Source organism: Dermacentor andersoni, chromosome 2 (genome assembly GCF_023375885.2).
Source record: "Dermacentor andersoni chromosome 2, qqDerAnde1_hic_scaffold, whole genome shotgun sequence".
NCBI classification, from domain to species: domain Eukaryota; kingdom Metazoa; phylum Arthropoda; class Arachnida; order Ixodida; family Ixodidae; genus Dermacentor; species Dermacentor andersoni.
In genome coordinates this window covers 95,876,249-95,896,458 of record NC_092815.1, presented here as the reverse complement: position 1 = coordinate 95,896,458, position 20,210 = coordinate 95,876,249, and the positions used below count along the sequence as shown (strand labels likewise).

The 20,210-nt window shown below is 45.0% G+C and overlaps 1 protein-coding gene across 1 annotated transcript in view; it reads right to left on the bottom strand.

The window, feature by feature from the left end:
- Nucleotides 1-9,636: 9,636 nt before the first annotated feature.
- LOC126541959 (sodium/potassium/calcium exchanger 5-like) overlaps nucleotides 9,637-20,210 on the bottom strand; it is an 81,395-nt gene continuing 70,821 nt past the window's right edge. Inside the window, exons 9-12 of the mRNA XM_050188930.2 lie at nucleotides 19,999-20,203; nucleotides 15,642-15,872; nucleotides 14,445-14,546; nucleotides 9,637-10,872 (exon numbers count right to left, since the gene is read on the bottom strand). Of these exons, the coding sequence (XP_050044887.1) occupies nucleotides 10,547-10,872; nucleotides 14,445-14,546; nucleotides 15,642-15,872; nucleotides 19,999-20,203 (864 nt within the window). The 3' untranslated portion in view covers nucleotides 9,637-10,546. The remainder of the gene's footprint in view (nucleotides 10,873-14,444; nucleotides 14,547-15,641; nucleotides 15,873-19,998; nucleotides 20,204-20,210) is intronic.

The following is a 20,210-nucleotide window of genomic DNA, read 5'->3' as shown; positions in this document are numbered from 1 at the left end:
CAGATGACACGCACTCTCGATGGGCACGGGCCGACTAAAGCGTTCGTGTGTTCACTTCTCTACTCTTGTGTCCTGTCTGCACGCCGCACTTCTTTTTTTGCATTATGAATGCTTACCAACTAGCTCAGCTTTCTGTCGTTCCAGACTAAAGCGACTTGTCACTGCTGTAGTATTCCGTGTCCGTATTCCGTGAAGTGTCGCAATCATGAATACAACATTCCAGCTATCCCAATTAGCAGCCTTGGTTAATCCAATATGCTATTGATCTTCTATTGGAAATTTTTGCTAGGGGTATCAAAGCTGTTGTAATTCAGTACAGTGAAAGCAAGAAATGCTCGTACATATCGGTCACCTTAGTATGAGCTGCTTTCTTTATGTGTTCATACTCATTTACATGAACAATACCATGCCCCCAGGCACTTCTGTATTCCTGCAGGCACGCTAGAACAGCATGGCTACGCATAAGCACCCCTTTCCATCACTCTGATATGAAGATGGTGCATATTTAGTGTCAGAATATAGTTGAAAGCAATAACTCTCCTTCTCACCCCTCGTGCTTATGGCATGGTTGCGAATGCGTATGTATTGTCTGCTTAATATAGCATAAAGTGAAAACACTTGATTCGGTGTATTTTTATCTTTATATGTTTTAACTTTTCCAATGAGTTGTCTCTGCTCTACATGTACAGATACCTCCTTCAGTGTAAGTGTATGTACTGTGCCTTCAATAGTACCGTAAATCTTACGAGACCTGTGAATTCGTAAAATAGAAAGCCTGTTATATATGGGCAAGAAACCTGCAAACAAGAGCATCATGCAAAACGAGCTGAAATGGTGTCACTGCGCTAAAGGTTCGTTCACACTTGTACTGTCGTATGGTTCCGAGTGATACGCTCATGTTGGTTGGCGTCATTCACATTACGGGTGATGAATGACAGATTCATATGTGCAACATCTTCCACTGTGTCTGTCAGCGACCTAAATACGTGCAGTGGGCAGAGCTGCGTGATTATTGGCGTAACTGAAGTAATGCATTATACGCAGCTTCCGCGCACACTCCGATTGACCCGCAGCGTGCAGGAATCGGTCTTGTAGCTAACAGGTTGGTGCTGTTTATTCACTAAATTGGCTGTTGAAGACTACGATTTCACTTGTTCACTTGATCGAAAGGCTCAAGTAAAAACGAGCTTCGGAACCCATGACTCCAAATTCAGTCGCTATGTATGACGACAGAGTAACACGAAACAGCGATGAGCCATGAAGTTCATCTCACTAGCGTAGAAAGCAGTGTAGATGCGTTCAGTATTTCAACGCTGGTATTCTATACTCGAAACTTTGAGCTGTGTAGGCGAAATAATCGACAAGGCCATTCGACAACTTACGCTTTACTGAACTAGAATGAAAGCGAGAGTCTGTTACGACGGAAACAAGACGACGAGGATGGTACGAAGATTGCATGATTTCCACGAACGATCTAATTCATGTGAACGAGCGGCGTGGAGGTGCGAGGTGGGTAAGAAACGCAGACACTAAATGCTCACGGGCAGCAACACGTGGTATCACTTGAAGGACACAAACGGGCGTAGTGACGGTGAAACTCTAGCACAACGTGAAGCGTGTCTCCTTTTATAGCTATTTCACATACTTGGACAATCCTTCACATAATCGGGCACTATGTTCACAAAGAACGAGCAGGCCTCAATGTTTGATTAAGCGGTCTCGTAACGACGACAAGGGCAGTGAAAGTACGGTACGAGCTTAGGGAGGAACGAGGAGGCGGAGCGTTGCTATCCGTCGTTCGCATGCCAACGCTTGTGGGAAACTTGCTTTCCGATCACCGTTTGAATGAGCAAAACCACCACCCGGTGTTCTGCTGCCGAGATGCTGGTATCTTCTTACGCGTGCCACATGGCTCGAGCGCATGCAGCGAAGTCGGAATGACGATGCAATGGGCATCACGAACACGAGATTCGGCCCAAACAAGCCATCGGCCCAAATGAGTAGACAACTCATTACACTGGGTCGGCATAAGTTCTTGTCGTGGTGATAATGTCATGCCATCATGCTATCCATGCATGCGCGACATGATTTGTAATTGTTTTGTCATTCACGTCATGACATTCATGTTATACATGTCACGGTTTGACATACAGAGGGGCCACGATATTCATTCATAACATATGTGCCAATCATGCTATAACATGAATGTCATGAAATGACATTCGTGTTAAAATGCACTGAACACCAGCTGAACACCTCATACTATCATCAAACCAAAGGCCTGACCATACCCTCACAGATATGTTGTCCATGTACGTTTCGAAGGACCACTATCACTGGGACGCTGCCCTTCCTTACGCCCCGCTTGCCTATATTTCTACTCGTCATGACACAGCCGAATTTTCTCCATTTTGTATATTGTATGGTCGCAAACCGACCTTGCCGCTTGATACTGCACTTCTTGCTACCACCTCAACAAGCGAGTATGTGCACGACGCCATCGCCCTGGCCGGCCATGCACACCAGCTTGCCCGTTCTCGACTGACCGACTTGCAAACCACACAGCAGCGTCTGTACAACACCCGCCACCGTGACGCACAGTATTCTCGTGGCGCGCTCGTCTCCTGTGTCACGCTTTTGTCCTGTCGGACTTTCAGAGAAGCTCCTTTCCCAACGCACGAGGCCCAACCAGGTGCTAAGCTATGTGATGCCAAGGACTTACGAAATTGATCCCGTAAGTTCTACGTCACCCTCTACTCTGGCATCCAGTGATGGTGTGCACCTCAGTAGGCTCAATGCCTACGACATTGCTTTTAATCCCGGTCTTTATTTGCTCCGGGACGGCGCTTATGTCGTCCGTTGTAGTGCTACGGACCAGTATTTACGCTGAAGAAGAGGCCAGTGCTGTGAAGACGACGACGATTTGAGGCTAGCACGTGCTGTTGCCTTTCGGCCAAGTAATTCAATTTGTTTAATTTTTCATATTTTTTTTTATTTTTTTATTTAGTTTATGTATAGGTCCTCTCAAAATCTGTGTTATCAGTTAGTAGCCAAATGATTCATTCTTAATGTTCGCCTTTACGCCTTTTGGTTTGTTGTTGGGGGTACGTTTCGATCCATCCAGTGTGGCCAATCCCCCTCGTGGGTACGAGCCATGTTTTGAGGCAACAACGAGTGCAGCTTACTGATTTGTATATACACTTGTATATAGCTTCTCATCTGCGTCTTCCCACATTACAGTATGTTCATCTGCCATTGCTTTGGTTTGCGCACAAATAGCTTATGTGCTCGGGCATAAACAAAAACCAAGCAATTTGGGTTCCTGTTTATGCAAGCCGCTTGCATCCCAAAATATAAAGTTTTTTACTTCGTGCATTTCCTAAATTTTTGCTCTTCACACCAACGTTCACATAACCAAAACGAACCCTGCCAGAAATTTGCAGTCATGACATTACAGCGCTCTCAGGGGTGTCCACACTTCACGACCGCGCTTTATGCCTTAACAAACGTAATTTTTAAGCTATTCCCCAGATTTCCCTCACCGATAGAAGTATCTTCAAAAGTGCAGTAACAACTTTTGAAACAAACGATACGCACAACGTGGCAGAAAATGCCCACTTTGATAGAGCTTATATGTGGGGCTGTGTACATGAAACGCGGTCGGCAACGCTTATTTATGGCTTCCTTCTGAGCACACCCACGTCGCACAAAGCGAGCACTTTTACGCCCAGCACCACTGTGGCGCATCGCACATAAATATCATATGATTTCTACCTTGCGAACACACTAACAGCAAAAACACGAGCATTTGGACGTCGCGCAACCACGGCGCATCGCAGCCGACAAAACAGCTCGCACGCAGAAGCACATGACAAATGTCGGCGAATGAAGGCAATAAAACTTATCGGGATGCTTATCATATGGTCACTTCTGAAAGCTGGAAAGGACTGTCGTGCACCACTTCGTGGCCATGAACCGCGTACACAGAAAACATAAAATTGCTTATGCAAGATGCGGTGATCGGACACGTTTCATAAGAATGCACGTGTAAGTGATAGATTGGTCGTTTGCAATGCACGCGCCAACCACGGCACACACAAAAAAAAGCACAAAGTAGACGATTTGAAATAATACTTCCGTCGCTCATGTGAACGCAACGCTACTTCGTTCACTACGTCTTTTCTTTTCCGTAGACAATGGCACGCGCTGATGAGGTTAGGAAGGCTACACCTGCCTTCCATGACCATTAGCGTCAGTGCTGAATAGTTATATGGGGAACCAGCGCTGGATAGGCGGCGCGTCGAAAAGAGTGCGTTGCACGCCGCCCTGGCGACGAAACACGGCATATTCCAGACGCTCGACCAGACGACATGTCCGCAGCCGTTTCATAGTTCGCACATATGGTTCGCATGTTTCCGTTTTCGCGCCGCTTCAAGTGGACAGTTTTCGTAAAGAAGCTAACGCCATCAAGTGAAGAAATGACGAAAGAAGCTTTTTAAGCTTGATATATTTTTCACAGTATGTCGCGGCGAGCCCGTGCGTTTATTTAACGGTTGCGCCGTGTGCCGTTCCCATGCTTGTGTGACAGCCTGCCTCGCAAATCTAGTAGCTACGGTGCCGGTCTTGCTGCGCTATGGTTTCGGAAGTATTACTTGGCCTGAAGACATTCCATACTTCTCTGGCTAGACATAAGAAATTCTGATGTTACTTCGCCACAGAAAGCTTTGTCGCATCAGCTGACTCGGGCAAGCAAAGGTTTGAGTGCTCCGCTGCTTGATCCGTAACAACCCTGGCTACATTTAGCACTTATTACATAAATTTACCGGATGCATCTCAGCGCCGAGTCCTCATCCGCATGCGCATATTTAAAAACACATAGGCGGCTTAGTCGTGCGTGCGCCGGCAGTATGCGCGCGCAACTCGTATTACAAGGCAGCTTACCTGCCACATAATTCTTGGCAATGAATCGAAACTATTTACCTTTCGTATCGTTCGCTTGGTGTGGTGGCATTGAAAGGAACTTGGCAGTGGTATTGCGAAGGAAAAATGGTTGGTACATATGCCGGATGGTGCATGCTATTGCTCATTTTGTTTCCGACGAAATGCCGACTGCAGATTCTGCTGTTTGGTACTGGCTGCCACGGCTGACCGCCTTCACTATCGAATAAACCAAGCACACACGCGAAATTTGATTTAGAAACCAGCCCGACACCGCTTGACAGGGCGACAAGACGGGAACTTACTCCGCTCGCCTGACTGCTTGGATCCAATGCCGCCTCCGTTTTTGTTCGTATGGTTTAGATGGAAAGACGCAGAAGGATACATGGATGCATCCTCCCTCATTCCGACGTAGTTGTGACACTTGTATACGCAACAGTAGCGTCGGCGTCCTTTTGTTTTCCTTCGACTTTCAGCGCACGCAACGCCGCTACCAGCAGCAATTTTCTTCCGCGGGCGCGGCTGCATTGTGCACCTTCTGACCACCAGGGTGGCGCTGCAGGCGTCGTGAAAACTCCAGCGCTGGTTCTCCATAGTAAAAATCACAAGCACAACAAATTAAAATGCTTCCGATCTGCGGCTGCAGCTATAGACCTCGCGCCCCCGCTTCACTGCTGTTCGAGCAAGCGCCATCTTTGGCGCGAAGGTGTCACACGACCAAATTCCCCCTCGGATCAGCCAATGAGTGACGAGCATGCGTGTAGATTGAAGATTTACGTACGTTTCTTAAGACGTCGGCCAAGCCATCCACCCGAATGTAGTGCGGAATGGTGTACGGTTGAGCGAATTTGGGAGCACGTTGTTGCGTGCTATTCGTCTGTCATACATGCACGTTCCTCTTGCACCTCTTTATGTCTGGTGCCTCGCGCGTCCGGAATGTTCACGTTGCCCAAACCGCAGTCATTTCCGGTTGGTCTCTAACATACACAAGCGTCCCTCCGTGACCGCACCATGCAGTGTATATAGGGCGGACTGCAGTGTATACAGTACAGCCGAGTCCCAATCAGACACTTCTGTTTGAATTCATAAAGGAAAAGCCGTTGCGCATCCTGGTAGCAATGCCGGCATGTGTTCTCCACAACCGCACCAATAAGCGGTGCATGTATACACGTGGCAAAGTGGGAATTTCGGCAGCGATTTAACCTCAAGATATCTCTCTCACTCTGCCATCTTTCTGCCTATGCCACTGACAGAATGCTAATTGTGCGGCTCAATTTCCTTTCCTTCCTGAGAGACAAATTTGGCAACAGAAGCCATCGCAATGCATTCTCTTCTATACTGTTTTTTTAATTAGTGCGTACGGCATACTTAAGTATGGAAGTACCTGCAGACTTGCGAAGCGTGCCGAAGTTCGCAGTTATACAGCTGCCATCCTTTTTTGCGCTTACTTAGAAATCGCGACAACAATGAAGAATGCAATCAGCGCACCTGAAGGAGAAAGGCTTCCATTTAAGCTTGCTAGACTTTTAATTGAAGGTGTAGAAGCAATTTTACTTTTTCTTTTCTTGCCCACGGTGGTTCTTTCCAGACCAATGCGACTCTATGGAACACTAATCGTAGCCGTCTTACGCATCTCATATTATTTTGCAATGCGCTTAGTTAAGATAAGTTTTGCTATATATAGATATTTACATTCAGGTCACATGCTGTAAATTTAAAAAGTTATAGGACACGTTACATACAAAAACATATGATGCAGTTGCTTCAATGAAGTTTGTTGTTTTAGGCACTATTTGTTTTCGTGCACCGTTTAAAGTACGTCAAGCATGAAACAACAACATCACTATTTGTTAATATTCTTGAACTTCGAAATTTGAATCCGAATGACGCTCGACGTCTACACGCTAACCGCTAAACAAGAAGAAATAAGTGTCTTCATATAGATTTGACACGTACCTATCTTTAATCAACTGCAGCAGTGGAGCGTACCGGTTTATGGAACGAAGTTTTGGACGTATGGCTGGCTGGTACGTAGAGTTTCGCTCTGACGCAGCAAACGGAAATGCGGTGGTCCAATCTCTCAGCTACAGTGGGAATCATGAGCATTAAATGGATTTTTTTTTTTTACTGTATTATCCTCCCTGCTGGACGGGCAAGTTGCTTACCCTCTTCAAGTCAAATAACTAATACAGACCTCTCAAATATCATTTAATTGTATTAACGAGCATCTTATGTTACACGATAGAGCCTATACTGTCATCCAATCTTGCCAGTTCCCATGAATTGAAGTTAGACGACTACAAAATACGCTAAGACGCAACCCTTTCATGCGATACACCACTTGCATACGGGCGTTTCGTATCCGTCTCTATCGCTCTTCGTGAGCGCTGTAGTTTTTTTTTTTTTTTTTGGAATACCCCGAACTACTAACGTGATGTTGAGAGCAAAATTCTAGGGACTATGTGGAGGAGCGCAACTAAACCGCATCACTGCGCTCACTCGTGGCCGTGTTGACGGCGGTGTCTAGGGTTCAATACTAGGCGTACTGCGCATGCGCCTCCCTTCTTTGTCGGCCTTCACGCGCCCTCTCCCGCCTGGTTGAACTGCGCGCGCGCATAGGCGGCGAAGAGGGCGCCAAGTGTCGCTTTGGCAATCGCTGTACGCACGTCGCTCGTTGCTATCGCAGAATGCACAATTACTGCGTCTCCGTCATACTGTTCACTTTTTTTTTTTTTCAAAATACATCATTCCAGGAAACCGTGGGCCTTGTCTCGGAGTGACTTACACTGCAAAAGAAAGACAGAGAGGAAGAAAGAAAGAAAGAAAGAAAGAAAGAAAGAAAGAAAGAAAGAAAGAAAGGAAGAAAAGGAAAGAGAAACTGCCGACCAAGGGAACACGTCGCTTTTATTCAAATACACAGGTTTTTCTCTCTCCCACAATAAATCATGTGTGGTATCTTACCTTCTTTTTTCTTGTGTGTGTGTCCCCTTCCCGCGTATTTACTTTATTTTATTTGACGCGGTTTTTTAGGCGCACGGTACTTTTAGGGACGTGAGAATATTCTAAATCTTTAGCAGGAAAAGAATAGCACTTGGTGTTTGATTCAATAATTTTGGAGGGAGCTTTCATTTTTATTCAAATATTTGAGACGCCGAACAATATTTCGGACTCTCTCGAAATGAGAGAGACGGATGCCACTGATGACTGTTCCGAATGGTTTTGTTGCGGAAGAGTGGTGGTTGTTACGAAGAGGCATCCTGAAACCCGCCGTTGTGGCTTAACGGTGTTGCGTTGCCAAGCACGATGGCACGGGATCAAATTTCGATACCGGCGGTCGCATTTCGATTGGGGTGAAATGCAAAAGCGCCCGTGCATTTGGGTGCACGTTATGGGACCCCAGGTGGTTCAAATTAATTCTGAGCCCCCACTACGGCGTGCCTCATAATCAGATCGTGGCTTCGGCACTTAAAACCCCGGAACATTTCTTTTTATTTATGCTGAGTGAAAATACAGGGATGGTAACTTCTGCTGAATAATTTTCACTTATTGAGCGAGAAAGCATGCCTCACTTTAGACGGCTTGCATAGAAGTGTGTTGTCTTTAGATAAAGCAATTTATTATTCGGCCAGCTTCGCAGTGTTTGCATACCTTCAAGATGATGTGAGGTGTTGTAATATCAGGGCCTGCCTCCTTCAACGAACAAAACAATCTGCGTTCATCTGTTCCTGCATTGTTCCATAGTTTCACTACTGTCAATGTCATGACGCTTCCGATGTACTTGAAAGAACTCATTTCTCATAAGTTGACTGGGCGTCCAGTTGCGAAGGGCACCACCGTTCATAAATCAAATATTTAAAGAACTCTCTATTTGTTCCTTGTTTTTTTTTATTTTTTTTATCAAGTGGTCTCCATGCAAAGCTTATATTTAAATTCGTTTAGAAATAGGAAAATATTCAATATTTCATTCGATATTCGAATGTCGTTTTCTCTAATATTCGTGTGCGCTTCGGAATATTCAGTATTCTAGCACCATTCGAACTTATTCTATGAGAGCATTACTAGCGCGCAAGGTAGCCTATTGGCTTCCATACTATCCAGTATTAGCTGGGAGAATTAACTAAAAATTAAATGTGGGGTTTTGGCCTCCGGAAACTGCGCACTCAGATATGAAGGACAACGTAGCGGAGGGCTGCGGATCGGCGCCACCGTAGGAATCGAACCTGCAACCTCACTGAACAGCCGCGGTGGGCGCCGTAGTGGCGGGTAGGGCTAATCATGTAGTAAGGCTTTTCAGATTTGTCATTTTGAAGGAAAGTCGCAAAGTCAGATTTTTTGCTCAAAGGTGAGTGTCTAACAAAAAAAGGCAAAAAAAAAAACGCAGGAGCGCTACGCATGAATTTCGACAGCATCCAACGACGTGTTTCACAGGGCATTGCCTAAGTGACACGTTCCTGTGCATGCCTGGCTGAAATCGACAAACGAACAGGCGCCGACAAAAATAATTTTAAGGACTATTTGGTTTCTGGACCAAAGTAGGTTGCCGCACAAGCGGGTGTCGCTGTGTGACCGAGGGTGACGCCTCTCCATGAGGTTCCCGCACCATGTATTTTCACGGTGTTTGTTCGTGCGCAGTTAATTCATTTATCGTTAAATATATGAAGTAAGATGTATTTTAAAAGAGGCAAAAATATAACCTCAGCAAGTTTTAAGAACATTTACTGAACCACAACGGCACAAGTACGATAAAATACATTGAAACTCATGAATTCCAACTGGCTTATACAGGCGCCGGCGTTTCAGCACGACATTAACAGCAACAAAAAGACAAACAGGATCTTTCACATTAATTATTTCTTCTAGTAAATCATCTAATTCCACGAAATTAGCAAAAATAATGTTTTAAATATATACGTTCTCAATTTAAACTAAACAATATAAACGACATTCGTGAAAGCAGGCGGGCAATGCACCATCCACTATGTTCGTGATGATGACCATGAAGTTAAAATACCACTCTACTGTAACTCTTATACATTAGGGTGCTATATTGTATTATAAGAATCCACGCGACTTCAATTGGGGGGGGGGGAAGGAGTGTTGAACGCTTCGCTACGGTTTCTCGGATAAGTGCTGACATGGAATGCAAGAATTTCACGTAGTGCACTGACACCGAAACATTTCCCTTGTCCCCGCGCCTATGCACCCGCAAACGTAACACTGTGCGGTCCGAACACATTAACAAACACATTCGCGATTGCGATGTTCTGATTACAGTGTGCAAAGAACGGCGCACTGCACCACGCTGGATAAACTTGATAACGGTTTCGTTGCGGATAGCAGAATACTCAAACCGAAACACTGCTTACCACGTCAGCCTATCATCTTATGTTCTCTGTAGATCGCTGCCTTCATCCCCCATCCCCCTGCTTCGCTTTCCTCCTTTGATAAGCCACCTGGCCCCCGCGTCAAATAGAAGTACATGGTAATACTGCACTCGAGACTGTGGCCTGGCATTCATATATACTGCCCTTTTCAAAGGCGTCAGCGTAAACTGCCGATTAGAATACATGCTATATACTATGCACATTTCGACGGGTATGCGTAGCCTCTACAAGCACACGAAGGTGTTGACGACGCCAAACACATTCATCTCGTACATGCAGGCGAACACGATGTACGCGGCGTACAGCAGCGAACACGCGATTCCGATGCGAAGGTCGAGCTTCCAGCTGAACCCTGCCAGGAATAGGTAGAGCAGCAGAACAAGCGTCAGAAGTACAGCGGCGCTGAAGCTGACGCCGGCGCTGCTGAAGAGCACTCTGTGCTGATCGGGCGAGAAGAAGGCCGCCTTGACCAACCACGGTGCGCCCAGGCAGAAGAGGATGTCAAAGACGTTGCTGCCCAGCAGGTTGCACAGGGCCATGTTGCCCAGCCCTGCAAGTGCAAAACACGAGACACCGCACTCTCAGGGCGTCTTTCACGGTCAAATACTCTCACGGTCAAATACTTTCACGATCAAATACTTCCACGATCAAATAGTCACGGTCAAATACATTGAAAGTGCGCGCAGTCAGGAAGGACTGAAACACGATTGTACTAGCGTGCAGCTAACTCCGACGCGGCCTATTCAAATACATGTAAAACGCAAAAACGTTTTTCTGAGATAACCCCTGGACCGATTTTAGTGAAGTTTGTTGCATTTGAGAGAGAAAGTTAAATTCTAGTGACTGTTGGAAGTGGAATTTCGATTTAGGGCTTGAATTTTGTTAAAAGGATTTTCAAAAATTCGGAAGTTCGAAAAAAATAGAAGGACGAAGTTTACGAATTCATAACTCTGCATCAAAAACTGATATCGCGGTTCTGTAAACGGCATCCATTAGACCATTGAAAGCGGACAGATTTGATATGTCATTTTATATCTTACGTGAATTTGTTACGTTGTTTACAAGGGTTCTGCAAAAGATGTATTTCCAAATTACTACATTTTTTTTAGATTCATGTATAGCATATCAATTTTGTCCGCTTTAGATATGCTATTACATGCAACTAAAAGAATTGTATTATCATTTTTCGTTTTAGTGTTACAGAGTTGTAAACTTTATAGTTTCTTTTTTTGAAAATTTGCGATATTTGTCAAATTTTAATAAAAGATTAACGATCTAAATCAAAAATTCGAAACCAACAGTCACTAGATTTTAAGTTTTTCTTTTAAAAGCAACAAACCTCGTCAAATTTGGTGCAGTGGTTGCCGAGAAAAACGAATTCTCCTTTTACATGTATTTAGATAGGAGCACCCGAGCTAAAGCTTCCTCTTAACTGTACTCTTCGATCAACACAAAGCGCACGAATGGCCTCCGGGAATAATAAAAACACTGTTAGCAAATAGCAAGTGCACCCTTTTTTCCTTAGTAATATTTAGGTGAAGTGCTACTCTTGTAGTGCGGAATGTTCCATCCTCCACCTGCTAGTATTACCGCGTTATATTGGCCAAGAATCATACTGATGCGTGTACAATGTTTCAAGCGTACTGTCCAGTACATGCAACGTCACCTGCAAGAAAGGCACAGAGCAAACAGCGCTTCTTGCGATGTTCCATGGGTTCATGAGTGTAGGCTATACAGACGGGAAAAACAAATGTTCCCCCTGTCCAGTATAGAGCACCCGCCCCTGAATAAATGCATCTTTGACTTGCAGCAATATTCGGTCATGGCAACACATTTCATTGAATCAAGCTTTGTTGGCTTCTTTCTGCTGCTTGTAGATGTTTATAATCTATCTTAGCACTACGTAGACAAAGCAGGCGCAGAGTGACGTCAAAACGCCGCGCTCCCACAATTAATGAGCGTCGTGCCACACGATAAACGTATATATACATAAAGAAATTACGTGTCCGATGGTTGATTTCGAGCCCGGTGCTCTAACCACTAGGTCACTGACGCATGCCTAAAGAGGTGGAATAAAACACTCTTACAAGTTTGCCCCGTGCAAGCCAGTGCTTTGAGACGTCTGGCTTGTTAGCCACGTCGCATAGCAACAATTATAAAAAGTGACCACGAGCATCTTCTACGCAACAGGGAAGACGGAAATTACGAAATGCGTATGCTGGCTGAAATTAGCTGCCCGCCTCTCAGCGTACTGTGGCACTGTGGTGTGTCCCTAGAAAATCGAGTGCGTGGTGCCTCGTGATTCAGGATTTTTTAATGCTGAATGAACATCTCTTTTTTTTTTTTCTTTTTAGAACCGAGGGTCCCGTTGCAGTCATTGACTTTGGGACCCTCGTCTGCATACTATTTGTTGTTTACTCATTGTTTTTCGAATGACGAATAAACTGAAACTGAAACTGAAACTGAAACTGCCGCTTGCTCTATAAGGTCCAACATGGTGGCTGAGAGAATTCGCTGCACGTCTCTCATCGTACTGATCGCACTTATACTGTGGTGCTGTCGCGCCACAGTATAAGTGCGATATGCAAGAGATCTGCGCATTGTACATACCACGTGTTGTGTTCTATAGCGCCGTTCTCCACAACTCCGGAAGCTCCACTTACAATGGCATACATCAGGGACGTGTGCCACGTGGTGTTATTCTTACTATTTCACTGGATACAGAATTATCTGAAGCACCTCCTACATGGAGGTTATTTGGATTTCCCTTTTTAATACGATAAATTTTATGTCCGCCACTTCTTATACCACGAGCTTTACACGTAACACTGCAAAACGTTGCAGAACTCGAATAGCAGGTCTCAAAAAAAAAAAGAAGGAGAAAGCGAGCGAGCGAGCGAGCGAGCGCAGTGCGATTGTTCATTTTAATACAGATAGAAGTTACGTAACAGGACGCATGACTCCTTCACTTCCGTGTCTCATAGGTGGGGCTATTTTTATAGATATTTTCGTAGGAGCTACGCTTCTTGCTTAAACCGGTATTCAGATTGGAGAACTACAGCCGCAAGAATTTTCTCTGGCGTATTTTTCTTTCCTTTAGCGGTGATCCCCGTGCCGACTACACCGCTTTATTTACGCTTGCCCAATTCCCTTTTATTTCTACTTTTGTGTGTGCGCGTGCGCACAAAGAACGTTACGACGTAGTTGCGATAAGGAACACGTAAGGTCACGTGAAGCTCTGATCGACGCTTGCATAGTCTTGTGCTGTTTCCGCCGTCGTCTGCAGTTGTGGTTAGCTGTAACTTTTAAATTACAAAGCAAAAGTATTTACACGTTCAGCGCAAGAAAGGTGCCGGGCTGCAACTTAACCCCCACCGCAAATGCTAATCTCACTGAATACTTGCCGAAACAAGAATAAACACCTTGTATAGGCTTTCCCTTTCGGAGTTCGCTCAAAGGCATAAGCGATTAGGTATACAAGTCAAGGCCTGTTCCTGTGATGTACGATCCCCCCTTACTGAAATAATCGTTACGACTCAAACGTCAATAACATTGTGTTCGCCATAAATCGTTACATGTACTATTGATGCTGTACCATAAGGCCCGTTATTAGAAGCATAGGAAGTTCTTTCGCACCTCGGGCTGTTCAGGATTCGTGCAAATATTCTTTTTCCCCAAATCTATTTCTTTATTATCATTTATCTGGCAGTGTGGCCGATGTCGGCGACAGCTGTAGCGCGGCTTTCTGATTGCATCTATATTTAAGTGCATTTGTATTTGCATTTTAAGCATCGTCATAAAATACGGTCCCCGATTTTTACGGATATCAACAATATACCACATTAAATCTATACTTTTCGCCCATTTTCTCGTGTTAACTTGGAATAATTCTGTCGCTTACAACTGAAAATTTTTGAGCACCAGCATATTTATGGAAGGTGGAAATAAACAATGCGACATGAGCTAGCAAAATTTTGTAGCCAGGGGGTCCTTATCTCTATGTCTCGCACAATGTTCTCCTCAGGGTACTGAAGTGAGAAAGAGCAATAGGGACATCTTCAGAAGCCATTGCAAAAAGATGTCGGATAGAACGGAGAACCAAATGGGAAGCTGCTTATTTACCGTTTCTGGCAACGATGACGCTAGTTATCGCCTCCGGCATACTCGTGCCGATAGCCAGAAGTGTGATTCCTGAAATGGTCTCCGGAATTGCAAAGGTGTCTCCTGCACAAAAATGGCAAAGTAGTTAGCATTGAAGTACAGAACACATCTGGCAACGATAAAACTGACAGAAAGGAGTGTTTGTATACACAAAAGAAGGGGGACAGAACTGACAGAAAAAAGTGCTTGAAAACATGGAAGAACAAGGTTGCCTCTTCGTACAATAACATATTTATGATCTTTTTTTTTTTTTTCGTTATTGACTCACAACTGTCAATTACCGGAATGCATCAAACCGTTCCCACTCTTTACGAAGCACGGAGTTGCACGACCTACATAAATAGGCGACGATGACAGTTGCACTTTCAGTGTGGCTCAGTAAAATTGACTATGTCGGGCAAACCGGCGCGGAAGGACAAATGTGTCGGCTCTGTCTCTGAAATAATGAAGCAGGAAATACGTAAAATAACAATTCGGTTGTGACTTTTTGGACTAGACGTTTGTCTAGTCGGCCCTATTAGTGCACGTTTTATATCTAGTGATCAATCAAATTTTGACGCCTTAAGTGGATGACAAATTTGTTCACCTAGCTGTGTACTGTGAAATGTTTTCTGAAACGGCACTGAGCTTGCCCTGATTGGTTAATCTGCTTTAGTAACAAAGAAATGCCCTTTTACGCATAACACGGAGCAGTGACATGATAACCTCGATGAACCTCAACAAACTTCGCCGTCGTGGCCAGTTCTGCCTGTCTAGGAAACATACCTGCGCAAGATTTTGAGAGATGATTAAAGGGCCCGTAAGCTAACACTACTACTTTTTTGCAACGTTAGTACCATAGAGTTTAATAGGTAAAGTGTCGACAGTATAGTGATGCATGAACATTGATTGATTGATTGATTGATTGATTGATTGATTGATTGATTGATTGATTGATTGATTGATTGATTGATTGATTGATTGATTGATTGATTGATTGTTGATTGATTGATTGATTGATTGATTGATTGATTGATTGATTGATTCTTACTTGTTCGCTCACACTTTCTCTTTGTACATTCAAAGTTGTCAATAGTCTTGCTGAAATTATCATCACCAATATTATTGAAGAAAATCGCGTATTCGCTCAAGGCAAGGTAATCACGTGGATCCACTCACCGATCACAGTAACCATCCAGACGCTGAAGTAGGAGAGCAGCCCGACCCAGATGATGGCTACCACAAAAGTGACGGGGAACCACTTGCGGAAGTGTGGCTGACGGCAGTCCGGGATGGTGAGGCCCATCAGCAGCAGTCCGGGCCACACTAGGAGCCAGCCTAGCAGACGCAGAGAGCCATCGGATGGCATCGACCAAGCACCGCACGTATCTCCTGTTTCCAGCTTCCGCACTGCGGTAGCATGCGTCATTCAATGGTCGGTGAGCTTTCCGCGCAGAAACATAACGAAGGAGGTCACTAGCAGTCCGCTGGGATAGCTACCTAATCAGTCCCAATGCCACCTGTACGTGATGTACAGCGAAGGCACATTAAAGCGAAAGTTCCTTTTCGACCACTCCCCCACCCTCCCATTCCCGCCATGGATTTTCTTTCTGTGTGTTGGTCGATTTGTTGCTAATATGGACGATCCTGAGAGAGCGTAATAGTAAATTTGGCTGATTCCACTGTTAACACAGTAAATGCTGGGCCAATCTCGGAGTCTGTGCAATAGTAGACTGGGCATATCGAGGAGATGATCGATCAAAACTGGGCAGTTCTCGGAGGCTGTGCAATCAAAGGTGGGGACATGGTGGGCCGACTCTTAATCCAGCGCACGATATGTGTCCACACAAGGACTTTAATGTGGCTCGTAACGCGAGCTGGTCTTGCAGGCGCTGTAATCTTGACAGTGCAATCGCATTACAGTCGCACATGTATAACATGTGTATCTAGCTTCTTTGATACTTCATCCGGTTGTGGCGTCTGCGTCTCGCTGAGTAAAAGTAGAGGGATGTTTCCTGTTCACAGCGCTGTGGCTCGGAGAGGCAAATTACGAATAAAATTTACTAGTCAAAAGACACTTACAAAACACAAAGAACATGTTTACTGGTAGACTCAGATGAAGCTCTCCGCGGCAGTGTAGGTCACGTCAGCCGCGTATTTAGGACGATCTGATGATTATATGTCCGTCAGAGGTGTGAATAGTTGAACGTGCATCTATGTGCTTAGGATGACAGAAAGCTGAGCTAGTTGCTCAAGATTCATTATGCAAAAAAGGTGAGGTGTGCAGACAGGAAACAAGAGAAGAGAAGTGGCCAACACGAACCTGGCAGGTTTCTCATGCAGGTTTCTCCGGCGTTCGTGTTGTCCATTTCTCTTATCTTGTGTCCTGTCTGCACGCCTTACCTTTTTTGCATAATGCATCTATGTGCACATACGCCTGCGCTCACAATGCTTGCTTCGCCACTCCCAAAAAGTCACTGCTGCATTCACGTCACATACAATGAGGTAACGTGAGCTAGTGTTTGCAGTTAAGCAGGAAGTGTCAACAAAAAATAAGATGCAGTGTGGTTCGAAACCCGAAGCATTGTTTACGATATCACATAATTAGACAGCTATACACAATAAGATTAGTAGTTTTCTGAGCTGTCTCAACTGCTGTAAACATTCGTTTACTACTTAAATTAACAAGCACCGTGTCACGCACGCACAGGCACACAGGAACACATCACATTCGACGACCGCGGACACTCGCTGTCAGAACGGTGGCGTCATGAAGAGTGGCCGCAGCGACGAGCGAAGCCCCCTTCGTGCTGCCTCTAGCTTAAAAGGTGAACTGGGTATGCGAGAACACAGCGAACACGAAGCCATCAGCTTTCCCAGGTTGGCTAACCTTCGAGCCCCGCGCCGATTACTGCAAAGAAGGGACACGCGCGGCCGTGGTCAGTTGAGCCAGGGGCAGCCGCGGCCGGACTAGAAGCGAAATCGTGCGCTACCCGAGACCCTACCTTCCTTTGCGCCCGTGAAATGCTGGCGCGTCCCCTCCCCACCTTCATCTCTAGCGCACGCAAGAAGACGCCGCCGCTGCAAGCCACTACCCTTATTCTAGACACACCCTCGAATGCATTTCCTCGCCCCTATATCATACGGCGTGCGACCACCATCTTATCGCACTTGGACTTTATTCGGAACACCACGGCGGCGACGATGGCGGACGTTCGCCTGGAGTGTTATATAATTGCTGTCGCAATAATAATTTAACCTGACCGACGCTCCTCACGCGACTGGTGACACGATATAGTGCCTTGCTCAGTGATTCCTCCGTATCTCACCCCAACTCGGTTAGGAAGGCTGTCTTTCATTGATTTCAAGTGGAAATTGAATCGCCTTGTGAACCGAAGCTCTAGTTAAGCGGTTAATTAAATACTATACAACTAAACCTAATGCGTATACATCTGTATTTTTTTTTTGAAATATTGAACGTGTAATGTCAGGAAACGTTTATGTTTATGCAATATACTGTTCACAAACAATATCAAAATTGAAACACCATTTAAGGTGTTCGCACAATGTCAGACGTCGACGAAGCGAAGTCACGAGACCGCAGGCGATATATGATGTTTATCGAGGAAAATAATGGTCATGAGAGGTGTACGCACAGAGAAGCACGACACGAACTTAACAAATTTAAGGCTTCTATACCAATGCAGTCACAGCCGTCCATAACCATTCTAAGGGATTTGCCAAGAACGATCACAGGCCCATGGGACACATGCAAATTGGTCAAGAAAGGTATTATTCAAATATAATAAATATATTATATGGGAGATATGTGTGCTTTATAGATACGTGTGAATAGTCATTATATGTACAGGCTTTATATCGTGATGTATATTTTATTACGCAGAAAAGAAGTGCCCTCGCTGGCACTACTTGTCGGTCAAAATCGTATGACATATCGAGCGGAGCATAGGGCGATATGCAGTTCTCTGAGAATGTAGCTAGCGAGAAATAAAGCTGGGAAGATTCTGCGGTGCGGCAATGGTGCTTCAAATTGGCGTTAGTCATCTAAACTCCCGAGGAAAAATTAACAAGTGCTGTTCTTGCATGAACATAGCATAGGGTGTTGTGAGTAGATAATTTTTTTTTTCTTCATGCAAGGGTCCTTATATTTTGTTTCGTTTAGTTATTCTAGAATGAATCTAGACCTAATCCGGCTCACCTCATTCAGTTTAGCAATAATATCCGCATAATAGCAGCAATATCCGTAACAATAACTTGAACTTATCTGTGAGATGGTTGTGCCCGAGAGTACTGCGGTTAAAAACATGCGAAGCATAGATTGTAACCTGAATGCGAATGAACATTATATAAGGTAAACACTACCTTCTCTAGATATTCTTCAGAGAAGAAAAGAAAGTGATCAATGTGTTCTAAATCGACACTTCTTAGTTTTCTGTTTTCTCTGACATGGTGGTGTAAGCAAAAGTAGCCGACAAATTAAAACGACACAATTAAAATTTTTATCACGTCGTCTTTAGTGAAGATAGCGTCGAATGAAACGTACTCCTCTCAGCCTATCGGGTTTACCATATTGGTGCGGCTCTAACGACAACGCCTGCACGCAAGAACTTCCCCAACACTGGGGTAAGCTGCAGATTCTGTTGTATCCATGCTACGATCGCTTTGGTGGTCGACCTTTCGTTTAGAAAGAACGAGAGCCAGCATTCATTAAACTTTCTCAATTTCCTCGTGGTACTAATCCATCTGTATGCACCCACTCCTATCAATAACCTCCAGATGGACATTCGCGACTATCCCACCCATTTCCTCACTTATACCAGGGGCTTCGGATTAGGCAGATCGTAGACCTCCATTCGTTCTACGCATTAAATCTTCACTAAACCAACTCAATTCACACGCACCGAGAGGGAACAAAGCTTTCTTGCCCAACTAAAAGGACTTCTGACGAATAGCCCTATCCTAAGCACTAGGCCACCACCGTACCTCCAATAATAACTAGATGGCAACTGTAGCCACTAATAACTACAATGTTAATAGCCACGTGAAAAGTCGTAACAGTTTCTTCTCCATTTCAACGACCACGTTCGAGCTTCATTCAAGGGAACAGGCACACAAGCGTCGATGGCATTTAGTATGGGTTCCTTAAAGGCAACAAAGGCAACGTCAGTAACTCGGGAGCTATGAGCTCTCGGATACTCTTGCTCAATTAAATTATGGGGTTTTACGTGTCAAAACCACTTTCTGATTATGAGGCACGCCGTAGTGGGGGACTCCGGAAATTTGGACCACCTGGGGATCTTTAACGTGCACCTAAATCTAAGTACACGGGTGTTTTCGCATTTCGCCCCCATCGAAATGCGGCCGCCGTGGCCGGGATTCGATCCCGCGACCTGGTGCTCAGCAGCCCAACACCATAGCCACTGAGCAACCACGGCGGGTACTCTTGCTCAATAATGCAAGGCACGACTGCAGCTGTTACTTGCAATGTACGCTCAAAATAAGAAAAAGTACGCACCGTGACCGCTCAGAAGGACGTTCTCGTTTTCAGACACCGAGGAGCTACCGAGAAGAGTGTCGCTTCCCGAGCTGTCTTCTTTCTCTCGGCACTGCTCCACGTATACAATTGTCTGCGTTGCCAACAGCGGTGTGTTTTCATTCGCAGGCTTCAGTGTTGCGGTAGAGATTGAAGTAAGCCGTCGAAACATCTTTAGTTTGTCAACCTGAAAG